General features: G+C 37.4%; 1 protein-coding gene across 1 annotated transcript; it reads right to left on the minus strand.

Annotated features, from left to right (window-relative positions):
- Window positions 1-1,175: 1,175 nt before the first annotated feature.
- Window positions 1,176-12,075, minus strand: LOC120238513 (F-box/LRR-repeat protein 21). The gene is made up of 7 exons (XM_039242292.1): window positions 12,034-12,075; window positions 10,598-10,800; window positions 9,262-9,357; window positions 6,668-7,031; window positions 6,096-6,218; window positions 2,614-2,785; window positions 1,176-2,236 (listed from the first exon to the last, which is right to left on the minus strand). Exons 3-7 carry the CDS (start codon window positions 9,342-9,344, stop codon window positions 1,593-1,595), a joined length of 1,386 nt encoding a protein of 461 aa, XP_039098223.1. The 5' UTR covers window positions 9,345-9,357; window positions 10,598-10,800; window positions 12,034-12,075; the 3' UTR covers window positions 1,176-1,592.
- Between the last annotated feature and the right edge of the window lie 243 nt (window positions 12,076-12,318).

Consider the following 12,318-nt stretch of genomic DNA (forward strand, 5'->3'; position numbering starts at 1 on the left):
GAGCTCACCATGAGAAAGAACGTGGGGGCAGGACTGAGGATGTTTGCAGAAATACACTCTCTGAAAAACAGAGATCTAAAATATGCTCTTCTTTAAAAAAATTTTTAAAAATTACCACTTACAAACCACAATGTATTCTATTCTAAATTTTTTAAAAGGTGAGACTATTTAAAAATTTTTTCCTAATTACAAAATGTTCAAAACTAGAAAGTAATAAAGATTTCTTTTTTCTTTAAGTTGCGTTAAAGCAACTTTTTAAGTTGCTTTCTTAGAAAGAAACAAGATATTAGGGTTAGGGGAGGGCAGAAGGTCACAAGTCTGGAAATGAAAGTACCTAAGTAAAATTTACTTTGAGTCTACTACTTGCTAAGTATTACGCCACATACTGGGATGCAACAGTGAGCAAAACTCAACAGCGATCTTGCACTGATAAAGCTTATGGTGCAGTGGAATTAGCAGATTATAATCATACAAGCAAATGGCAAATTACAATAGTGCTGAGTGCCACAGAGAAGTCACAGAGAGTGGAAAGTCAGAGGCTTCCCTGAAGAAATGACACCTAATGGAAAAGACCTGAGGGAGGAAAGACAGTAATCCAAGCAGAAAGAGGAGCACACCCTCATGCCTTCTGACTAGACGATGCACGCCAGTCTTGAGGAAGTGAAAGAGCATGGAGCAGAAGGGCCAAGGGTAAGCTTGGTGAGATGAGGGCAAAAAAGCAGGGAGACGCCAGACCATGTAGGGTCTTGTAGGTCATTCTAAGGATAGATCTTCACCCTCGAGGCAATATATAACTACTACAGAGTTTTAGCTGTCTCACTAATTAAATTAGAAGATCATTTCTGCAAAGATCTCTAGCACGTTCCAGATACAGACGATTAGGGTCAGTAAATGCTGATTCCCTCCCAAAGACACGTTGCAAAATTTACTTTTTAAGAATTCAGGAGCATATTTAATCAATGAACATTTACAGTATGTTTATTAAACTGATCGCTATTAATTTTAATCTAATGACCATTTTCTCTAAGTTAATGTAATAAGGTAGAATTCAAAGTGTATTACAAATTGTTTATTGAATTATAATATGATCTTATAAAGTGCTAAAAATTAAGTACAATTAAGTCATCCTCTGTACCTATACTTTTATTTTACTCTTAGTTTTTAATACTACGTATCTTGTAAAACATACTAATGCCAACATGAAAGAGAAGCAATTAAAGCAATATAAAGTTATAAACATCATAATTTATGGATCCAGAGCTCAACATTATAAATTTATTTAGCAAGCTAAAATGTCCCTTTAAGGAAGGCTGAGAAACTAATCTACAAAACATGTGTAGTGTTTAGCCTATCAGCTACCTAATCCACAATACAGGGTCTAAATCCTGTTTATGGATTATTTCTGGCTCTTAAAATTTCTCCTACTTTTTTTCCCAAATGTTTCTGCTGCAATCCATTAAGACAGTTTGCAAATGATAATATACTTTACGTGAAATATTTCAGCAATGCATCTCAAAATTTAAATCTGCATAAGACAGAAATAAGCTCATCTTACTGATTTAAAAACAAACACAAGAATCTTTGGTAGCCAACTACCAGATAGGCAGGACATCAGGGGACCATATTCTCCCCAGGTATTTAGACACTTCAGTGTGAATTTCTTCTAGACTATAATTACTGTCAGGGACCAAAACATCTTCCATTACGGAGAGGTGGGTTAGCCTTTTCCCACACAGTCTTACAAAATCAACAAATGCACTGCAGCTCACTTCACATTCACTGAGGCCCAGGGCTGTTAAGTTTCTACAGCGTTCAGCAATACAAATAAGTTCAGCATCAAGAGTCTGAAGACCATTAGCACACACCACTAACTCAATTAGTCGTGGACAGTTAAGACCTATCCGTCCTAGAACTGCTTTGCTTACTGAACGACCAAAATAAAGGTGAGTAACAGGGGTTTCTTCTCTGAAGAACACCTCAAATTCTTCTTCATATAAAAAGAAATACATAACAACATTAACTCCAGGGGAGTGTTTAATAAGTGCATCCCAACTTTGTTTTTTAATAGCATGAAATTCAACTTCTCCAGGATTTTCACTCACAACATCAATTCGAAGATGCTCAAGGTGAACATGAGTTTCACTTGAAAGGGCTAGGAGAAGTTCATCACTAAGAATGTAATAATTCAATGCCAATTCTCTAAGGCCTTGACAATGGTCAGCTACACAAAGGATTCCTGCAGGGAATGGGGAAAAACTCTTAAGAAGCAAGAATCATACTGATGCTAATACAACATTTTGTAAATCTAAATTTGACATTAGTTATTCATTACTTGCTAAAATAGATATCAAATGATTTCTGAGATGGATGGCAAGACATAGGCATATAATTATAGATAGTAATAAAAAATACAAGTATAATAAAGTATACCTATGACTAAAATACTTTTAGAAGGAATTTAAATTATGCTTAGCTTGCAGATTAAGACTTCTTTTTAAAAAAATTTACTTTTTCAATTATGTCTCATAAGCACGTATTTTTCAGTATGAAATTACATTGTTACTATTAGTAGAATAAAAAAACATCAAGCAAGCTTAAAAAGATAAAGTGTACCATCAGATGAAACATGAGGACAGCTACTCATTTTTAGGAGTCTTAGAGTGTCACTATTATTGGCCACGAGAATCTTCAGTGAAGGGTCATCCACTGGGGTGTCTTCAATTTTAATTGACGATAATGATTTGGAGTTGACAAAAACAACTGTAAGTGCTGACACAAAATGAGACTTGCACGGCAATAAGGAAAGAATTATGAAAACATTATTTAAAAATCTAGAGCTTCAATCCACTAAAACTACTTATATCGACATATACTAACAAAAACATAGTAAAGGCAATCAACACAGAAGTGTTTTTCATGACACCATTAGTCAGTAGAAGACAAGGTATACTTTTATACTTTTACAACTGATAAATGGAATGGTGAGAAAGGAAGATTTTTCTGAGATTTCATACACACATCTTCCATTTACTTTTAACCTTAAGCATGTGACATTAAGAGGATATACACATATTTCTTTCCTAGAAGAGGGTGGGCAAATTAGGATCTGCTGGCCAAATCCAACCTAGTCTGTTACTATATGGCTCTTGAGTTCAGAATGGCTTTTATATTTTTAAGTGGTTGAAAAAAGTTTTGTAAAGAATGATATTTTGTGGCACGTGAAAATTATACGAAACTTCCAGTGTTCACAACTGATGTGTGGCTTGCACACAGCCGTGCTCCTTCTCTTACATACTGTCTACGTCTGCTCTGCTTCCACACTCCAGTGCTGGAGGGGAGTAGCTGCAGAACTACAGCCTGTGGAGCCTAAACTATTCATTGGCTGACTGTTTTCCACTCTTGCCAGAGAATAAACAGACTTTTCATCTGTTTTATTCACTCCTATACTTCTAGTACCTAAAATAATACTGGCACATAGTAGGAGATAAATGAATATTTGTTGATGAATAAATAAATGATCCTATTCTTTAGTGATATGCTTTTTGCTAGAAAATTAAATAAAGGCTCCAAAATGCATACAGTTTCCCAAGTTTTCAGATCCAATATTTTTTGACACAGATAGAAAGTCTGAAAACCAAATCCATGCATTATTTTTCCTTTTTCAAAGTCCATCTGGATTCTACCAAAGATTCTATTACCCCTATTAGAATGACCAAATTGGAGGGACACCTGGGTGGCTCAGTTGGTTAAGCACTGGGCTTTGGCTCAGGTCGTGATCTCATGGCTGGAGAGTTTGAGTGCCATGTCGGGCTCTGTGCTGACAGCTCAGAGCCTGGCGCCTGCTTCAGATTCTTTGTCTCCTCTCTTTGTCCCTTCCCTACTTGGGCTCTGTCTCTGCCTTTCTCTCTCTCATAAATAAACAAACATTAAAGAATTTAAAAAAATAATGACCAAATTGGTTAGAAGTCTCAATTCATTTATGATAAAACATACTGGGTTATACTAATTGTAAATTGATGTATATCAATTTTTATTTATTTATTTATTTTTTAATGTTTTTTTTTTATTTATTTCTAGGAGAGAGAGAGACAGCGTGAGCAGGGGAGGGTCACAGAGAGAGGGAGTCACAGACTGAAACAGGCTCCAGGCTCTGAGCTGGCAGTCAGCACAGAGCCCGACGAGAGGCAAGAACCCACGAACAGCGAGATCATGACCTAAGCGAAAGTCGGACGCTTAACCGACTAAGCCACCCAGGCGCCCCGTATATCAATTTTTAAATGGTGGATGGCTAGATCTCTTTACCAAATTTTATTGTGCCAAAAATTATTAGAGAAATACATCACTTTTTCCTTAAGAAATGTAAGGTTTACTTTCTCTTTAATCAATTCTCAATGGACACTTATAGTCCTGAAGGATGTATTTGAGCATTTAGTATTCATTATTGTATCCATATATTCCTTTAGCACTCTTTATGCCTATACCTAACAAAATACTGTTGTTGCATTTTATATTTCCCCAGTTTACAAGTGAAAAAATTGACACTCAAGAGAGATGCGTGACTTTGCCGGAAGTCACTCAGCTAATTTTACTGTGGGGACAGAGCTTGAAAGGAAGTCTGCTAATCACAGGTGCCTTACCCTGGTGAATGCATCAACTAACCCAGATATGAAGTTGATCTGCTGCACTGGAGACAGCTTAGAATCTAAGAATTTCAAGCTAATCCGATTCCATCATTCATATACAAGGAAATAATTACCTAGAAGTAGTAAGTTTCCACCTGATGGCTTATATTAATCTAATCTCCAAATGACCCATTTTCTCTATCTCTTAAAAGATAAACAGGCTAGTGGAAAGGCCTGGAAGCTATGACCTAGTTTATGAGAGAGACGAAGCTACTATTCCTCTGTCCTCTTCAACTAGCCAGTTTTACTGGCACCCATAACTTAGTGTTTATTATATACCTCGCACTACTCTAACTCTAGGTTTACAATGGTAAATAAACAAAACAGAATCCCCGCCTTCAAAGAATTTATGTTTTGTTCTAGGGGAAGAGAATAAACATGCTAAATAAATAAGGTAATTTCAGGTACTAATGAATGCTATGAAGAAACTATTCCAATACAGTAGAATGTAAATGGGGGAGGTGGTGCTGTTTTAGCAAAACTGGTCAAGGAATGCTGGCCTGACGAGATGGCATGCAAGCTGAAGCCTGAATGAAGACAACTACTAGTTTATGCAGCAGAGACTGCTGACTGCTTCCCAACAACCATTCATCCCTTCTTCTTTGGTAATCTAGTCTCAGTTTTTAGCTGGGCACATTACCAGCGAGCTAAAAAACATTCCAGGTCAACCAGAAATCTTGTGTGGCCACACTGTTAAGTGCTGGCCAGGGAGATAACAACAGAAGCACTATGTGGTGCCCATGGCTAGTGTCCTTGAAAAGCAGGGGGCATACCCTTCTTTCCCCATTTCTTCTACCTGGCTGCCTAAAACAGGATGTGACGGCTGGAGCTCAGAAAGCCATCTTGGCCCGTGAAAATGAAGAGAATGCCTTAAAGAAAATGGAATGCTTGGAAGGAGCTCGAGATCCCAACAGCTTCCTACCCGCTACACTCATGCATGGATTTCTTTAATGTAAGAGAAATAAATTTCAGCCATGTTGTGTAAGCTACTATCGTTTTAGAGTTTCTATTACACAGAAACCAATTATCCTAATTAGTACAGTTCATTTACTATTATGCTCTTCTATCTCCAATACAGAAGCTATAAAATTACAAGAAAAACATCCACTACTGGCCATACACACTCTATATTCAAAGTAACTAAGTAAACTGGCACTTGAAAAATCCTACGTATAACATCTAAATTTTACATCAATCATAGCTACTGCAGAAACAATTATTAAAATTACAAAGTATAAGAATGAAATTGTGCATAAGCTATTTCAGCAAAAAGAAGTCAAGAGAAAAGTGCTTCGAGTAACTCTCTGAATATAAGGATGACACCATCTATTTTTAGGAAAAGAATCATTTTTTGCCTAGATTGAAATATTTGAGAACTTTTGTTTATCTCACAAAAAAGCCTTGCACCTTTACCTTTGACACATTCATAAAACTTGGTTTGGCCGTCGAAATCAAGCCCAAAGTCTGGATAGAACAATTTACCAGCTGAGAAAGGATATCACAGGCAGCTTCTGCTGATTCAGTACTGCTATCAACCTATAAAGACAATTTTAAATCTTAAATTTCCAGAAGGTAAGTTATCAGAAAAGTTATTGGCAATACAACTATTTAACAGAATTCAATTGCAAAACTGTATTTACCTCATCAAGCTATAAAACAAATCAGTATTTTTTCTTTATACAAAGGTCTCAGACAAAAAGTGAGAAATAGAGCTGATGACGAAGTAACTTTCTAAGTGCTCCATACTTTCAAATCCTTTACGATGACTTGAATTTTAGTAGTACCACCCAGAGGAAGGAAAAGTGAAGTTTAAGTTATAGCTCAAGTTCCACACCACAGTCTATGCAAATAACTACAGAAAAACAGGAAATTGTTCAGAATAAAACTTCTGCAAAATTCACTGACTGCTTCAGTATGAGGATCTAGATCAACAAAAAAATGACATTGCCGAAATGCGAGTCTTTTCTGTTTAATACTTTTCTTACCTTAAAGCTGACATACTGGAGATGGGTAGCATGTTTTTTAATGATCTGCTGAATGAGGTCGGGGTGGGTAGACTTAAAATATGAAGTCGCAGATTGGTTCAGTTCAAATTCAAACTTTCTCCAAAGGTCGGGAATATGAAAAACTTCATTCCATTTCCTACATACTGAAGATGCCCGGGCCCGATCTATTAAAGGAAGATACTGGAAAATGCGTAATACCACATGGTGAGGCAAACTCCCCCAGTCTATAACACTGTGCATGAGGGTGTGGTTGAAAGAAGAGTAGAACCCAACTTTCGGTTGCTTCACTGCTGGTGAGGACTGGACAATTTTATTCACAAGAGATAAACTGTTCCTCTTCATTCTGTAAACATTAAAAGATGTTCAGTGATAATACTTTCAACATTTCCTAGACATGTGTCCTCTAATTGTACAGATTAACATCAGAAAATGAAAAACCATTTAACAAATTTTAATAGTAATCTTCCACTTTCACACATTGATGGGTACTGCCACGTGCTAGGGATACAGAGATAACAGGGAGCTTGCTCTCAAAGAGAGCAAAGTCAAATGGTGAGATATCATGAGGAATGCCCTCCCTGAAACTGGTACAAATTGCACTGGAAGAATAAGGCAATGGCATGTGACTGAGCGTGTGAATGAGAGGGAGTGGTTGGGAGGCTTCTAAAAGGAAGTATCTAAGGAAGCAGTGTGTGTCCCAGGTTCATTCCTGGTCAATTACCGTATTCCTACTAACTCCTACAGAGAAGGAAGCATCACATACAATTGTGCTAACAACTCCTGGGGGTTCGGAAAGACAGTAAAATGTAATCAAAAGCATAGGCCTGGAAGAGTCCCAGCCGGACCATTTCCTAACAGTGCAATCTTGTCTGAGCCAATTTAAGCCTTAGTTTCCTCATCTGAAGAGCAGGGAGAAGAGCAGAACCCAATCTCATAAGGCTATTGAGAGGATCAGAGTACCCTAAGTACCAGAACATAGTAAAGGCTTAATCAATGTGGCAGTCGTTGTTATATTAAGTTGTTCAGTGCACTCTTCTGAACTAATTTCATTTCTTAAATTGAAGCACAATTTTCAGGTGACGCCCAGGACACAGGAGCTCTACCAAAGTTAGACACACCAGGGACAGAGCCAGTGAAAACAATACACCTGCCACTCACTAGCAAATGTAAAACAGCAAAGGAAGGAGCATTCTTCTCTGAGAGAAAGTCATGATGAATCTCCAGGAATTAGCCAGCTTAAGATACACTACGTTCCAACAAATTTCAGGTCCAGATATACCCAAGTGTATAGGGTTATCCTGTATGTATGTTCTACATAAGAATCCAAAATGTTTAAGCACACATTTGAGAGGCAAAATAATGCTAAGAGTGGTTCTGAACTTTATTTAACTTTGGTTAACTATTTAACCCTTTTATCATCCATGAACATTAGAAATATATATATATATCTCTGTCTAATGTGCAACATTTCTTAATTAAGAGAGAGCTGGATCCCCAAAGCAGGACAGGCCTATAAAGTCACTGAAAAAATGAAATGTCATCGTTAGGGCTTTAAAAACTGAAGTGAAAAGCAAAAATAGTTGTAAAGTTATATCTCAAATTTCAGGTAAAAGAGCTAACACTCACATTTTAGTATGCTTCAACCAATGATGTGCATGACTGAGAACTGGTCCAGTAATAAGACATAAAATATATGAAATGCTGACATCAACAATTCAAAACATATTCAAAATATGCTTATTTTTGTTTTTTTCCAAGTAAGTTTTTTCAACTTATTTTGAAATTGCTGACCTACTCTTTAATTTTAATTCCCTAAAATGAAATCCGATGGCCCAAGTAAGGTCAAAGAATGGACAGTGTATCCTAAACTCGGAGACCACATTTATAAATATTTTGCTTGTATGTGTTTTATTTGTTAAGCTTACAGAAAGAATTGTTAAAATTTCACTAAGTTATCCCAAAAAGTTATTCCTAATATCATCCTTCACTGGAAAAGCAGTGAAACCACAAGTAAAACAAAAATTTCACCCATATATCAGGCTAGAAAACTGTCTTGCAGTTGTAACGAAAGGGACTGTGTTATACATTATATCTGATTCGACATAACATGGATTGTTTTAATTGTTTATTCGGTAAAATATTAAATTGCCAATTCACTGATAAAGTCACCAGAAATAACAGACATTAAATGAATACCAGTAACTCTACTAAACATAACATTTTAATTTTCTTTTTCCTTGTGTACATTTATTCTCAGAGTATAAAACTCATCCACAAAGCATTTTTGTTTTAGGTAGGCGTCATGCCCAGCATGAAGCCCAATAGTTGAACTCATAACCCTGAAGTCAAGACCTAAGCGGAGATCAAGAGTTGGACGTTCAACTGAATAGCCACCCAGTGCCCCCACAAATCATAAGTTTTATACAATTTAGCTCCCATGAGCACCAGTATATTTTAGAATGCAAGACAAATTGATCTTTATTATCCTGAAAACCAAGATATAAAAATTTCAACCTAAACATACATGACTGTTTAAAAAACTGATTCTTCTTTCAAACTACCAACTTTCTTACCTAAAGAAGGCTTCCAAGTTATAGTTCACTCTGAACGAACGACAGGAAGTAACAGCTGCCATGGGGTACTCACCGACATCCATGTGATTTCACTTCCTAGCTTGGCAAAATACCACAAAAACACATTCATCAGAATATATAAGGAAAAATACAATAATTGTTATGTTTAGGGTATTTGTATATCATCACGTTATGTTGAAGGATTTTGTTAGGCAATTACTGATTCCCAAACAATTGTTTTCTACCTGGGAGGAAACTGGTCCATAAAAACAACTTGCCTGGTCAAGGGGAACATCACCACTCAAAATTAGACTGAAGATTCTACTCAGAAGGCCATGGAGCAGATAGTCAAAGAGTTCTGAAAATTCACTATTTTAATAAGTATGTATGGAAGAGATGTTATGAAAAGTTTAAGTAGTCTAAGGTTTTATGTCGTTGTTTATAGGCTGTGTAAATCTTTCAGTTCCAGCTGTCAGGAGCACATAATGCCACTAGAGGAACAATAATTAAATAAAAAGATATAAATTTTATCGGATATCATTTGACTAGTCTCCTGTTAACAAAGGCTTTTGCGGTTTTTTAAGTTTTTCACTGATGTTAATAGATATAATTGATTCATTCATAATCGATGCATTCCAACTATCTCTGAGGTCTGACCACTTTTAGGCAGAGTGACATGCCAGAGTTAGGCACACAGTATGCACATGGAAGGAGACAGTAACGGGTCTACACCAGTATAAAATTCACTGTGTTGGCATCATGAGTAAACGTTATAAAGTAAAAAATAGATAAATGCTTTCTTGCCACTTTCATAAGCCAAATTCAACTACGCAGAGGAGGTAGGGGAAGCAATATGTTAATCCATTAAAAAGTCCTCTTAGCTACCACCTACTACCTGCCAGCTCTCAACTTCTCTCTGAATCCAACTCCTAACACAGAGCTTTGGAAAACAGAGAGGGAGAAGGTATTTGAGTCCAACATCCACAATTTCATTTCCCCACCACTGCCTGCTGTTCTACTGTTATGTGAACCACTGTGACAAGCGAATGGCAAGGCTGCTTCTCCTGTTCCATATTCCACTCTGCAACTAGGCAGAAAGGAGCTACTGGCACGTTTTCAAAGGCGTATCACAAATAGGGGAAAGGTAAGTGACTTGTAGTCCCCTCATCAGATGTCACACAATTTTATTCACTGCAGAAAATGTTCTACTGAGTTATCAAGTTAGCTAATTCTGTGTTCACAGGCCTTTCTGCATGCTGGAGAATACAACAGTAATCTGGTAAGGGTACTTCAATAGTCAGTCCCCAGTAAAACCCCTAAGATAGTGAGCAAGTACCTATCTCAGATCAATTCACTGGAGTCTTCAGGATCAGATGAACTACTTCCCTGGGTACTGAGGAAACTTGCTTGCTGTTTCAGAGTCACTGTCTGGAATTCTGAGCGACAGGAGCACACAACCCAGAATATGGGAACTCAGCAGGGGATAAGCCAAACTTCCAAAACAGGAGAGCTTGACACTGATCTTCAGTGCACGCACATCTAGAGTTTGAAAAGGTTTATAAGCATTCAGGAAAGAAGGAAACAATGACTTAAAATCCACTTAGGGGCCTCACTTACCACCCTAACCCAATTTCTTTTTTTGTTGGGTTTACTAATTTGGTGGGACAGGTGAGCATGTGAATTGGATCCTCGAAGAATATTTAAGAAATCTCCAACAGTATGCTTGAGAAGAACATTTTCAAAGACAAATGAAATGAAAGACTGAACGAACAAACCCAATCTGGTGGCAGCAGTGGAAACAACTATCTTTTGCACCATCACCAGATTCTTCCAGAATTGGTTAAATGAATACACAGGAGGTATTTTGAAAAGTTTCAAGTTTTCGGGGCACCTGGGTGGCTCAGTCGGTTAAGCATCCGACATCGGCTCAGGTCATGATCTCACAGTTCGTGGGTTCGAGCCCCGCATCGGGCTCTGTGCTGACAGCTAGCTCAGAGCCTGTAGTCTACTTCGGATTCTGTATCTCCCTCTCTCTCTGACTCTCCCCTGCTCACGCTGTCTCTGTCTCTCTCAGAAATAGAGAAAACATTAAAAATTAAAAAAAAATAAAAGAGAAAGAAAAGTTTCAAGTTTTCAGTTGTCACAATGCTAGAAATATTGTGCAAATATTACAGGTAACAGAAGAGTCAAAATCACCTAACAGCCTAGACAAAGGTGTTGGAAGCAGCAAGATGAAGATGAACAGAAATAATTATCAAATGTCCTTTACTGAAGCTGCTTTCTGCAACAGCACACTAGAAATGTGTTCGCTGCTACCACAGATTCCAGAAGGCATCTGCTAAGAGGTCTGAAATCCTAATCATCAGAGCAATGACAAGGAAGGTAGGGCCTGGACTGAAGATCAGCTTCAAAACAGAGCTTTAAAACAGATAGCTTTCTTCTTTTTCTAGAAAGTGTTAATGTTTATTTTTGAGAGAGAGAAAGGGAGAGACAGAGTACGAGTGGGGGAGGGGCAGAGAGAGACCAGAGAACCAGAATCTGAAGCAGGCTCCAGACGCACAGGTCCGGATGATGCTGGGGCTGAATACAAATCATGCGACCATGACCTGGGCTGAAGCCCGATGCTTCACCGACTGAGCCACCCAGGTGCCCCCCAAAACACACAGCTTTCTAATGGAAGAGTCAATTATGGTAAGGGCCAACATTTCCTCCCCATAAATATCATCCAGGCAGAAAACAAACTTTTTTAGAAATGATATAAAAAATATTTACATGCTTTGCAATCCACATGACATCAGCTGCCTTCCAAATCTAAAAACTGCGATTTCAAGAAAAAAAAATACGAAAATCAAATTACAGTATCATCAACGGTTGAACAAGACAAAAATAAGTATTATGTCAAATAAAATCTTCCCTAAAGCAGTGATTTCCAGCATTTTGGTGTTCTCACATTTTACCATTGATTTAGCAATTTTCTATACTCTCAAAAGTCTCTCTCTGGTCTTAAGATATGCTTATTTTTTAAAAAAAAACTTTAAATTTTAAAATGGGCATGTT

This window comes from Hyaena hyaena, unplaced genomic scaffold, assembly GCF_003009895.1.
Source record: "Hyaena hyaena isolate Hyena2069 unplaced genomic scaffold, ASM300989v1 scaffold_214, whole genome shotgun sequence".
NCBI lineage: Eukaryota > Metazoa > Chordata > Mammalia > Carnivora > Hyaenidae > Hyaena > Hyaena hyaena.

What these genes read in the sequence shown, in the direction of transcription:
- LOC120238513 (XM_039242292.1), bottom strand. Translation starts at nt 9,344, where the DNA reads ATGGATGTCGGTGAGTACCCCATGGCAGCTGTTACTTCCTGTCGTTCG. An exon ending in AACTTGGAAGCCTTCTTTAG is followed by an intron (nt 7,032 to 9,261) that starts GTAAGAAAGTTG and finishes TAATGTTTACAG; the next exon opens with AATGAAGAGGAACAGTTTAT. An exon ending in TCCAGTATGTCAGCTTTAAG is followed by an intron (nt 6,219 to 6,667) that starts GTAAGAAAAGTA and finishes TTGTCTTTATAG; the next exon opens with GTTGATAGCAGTACTGAATC.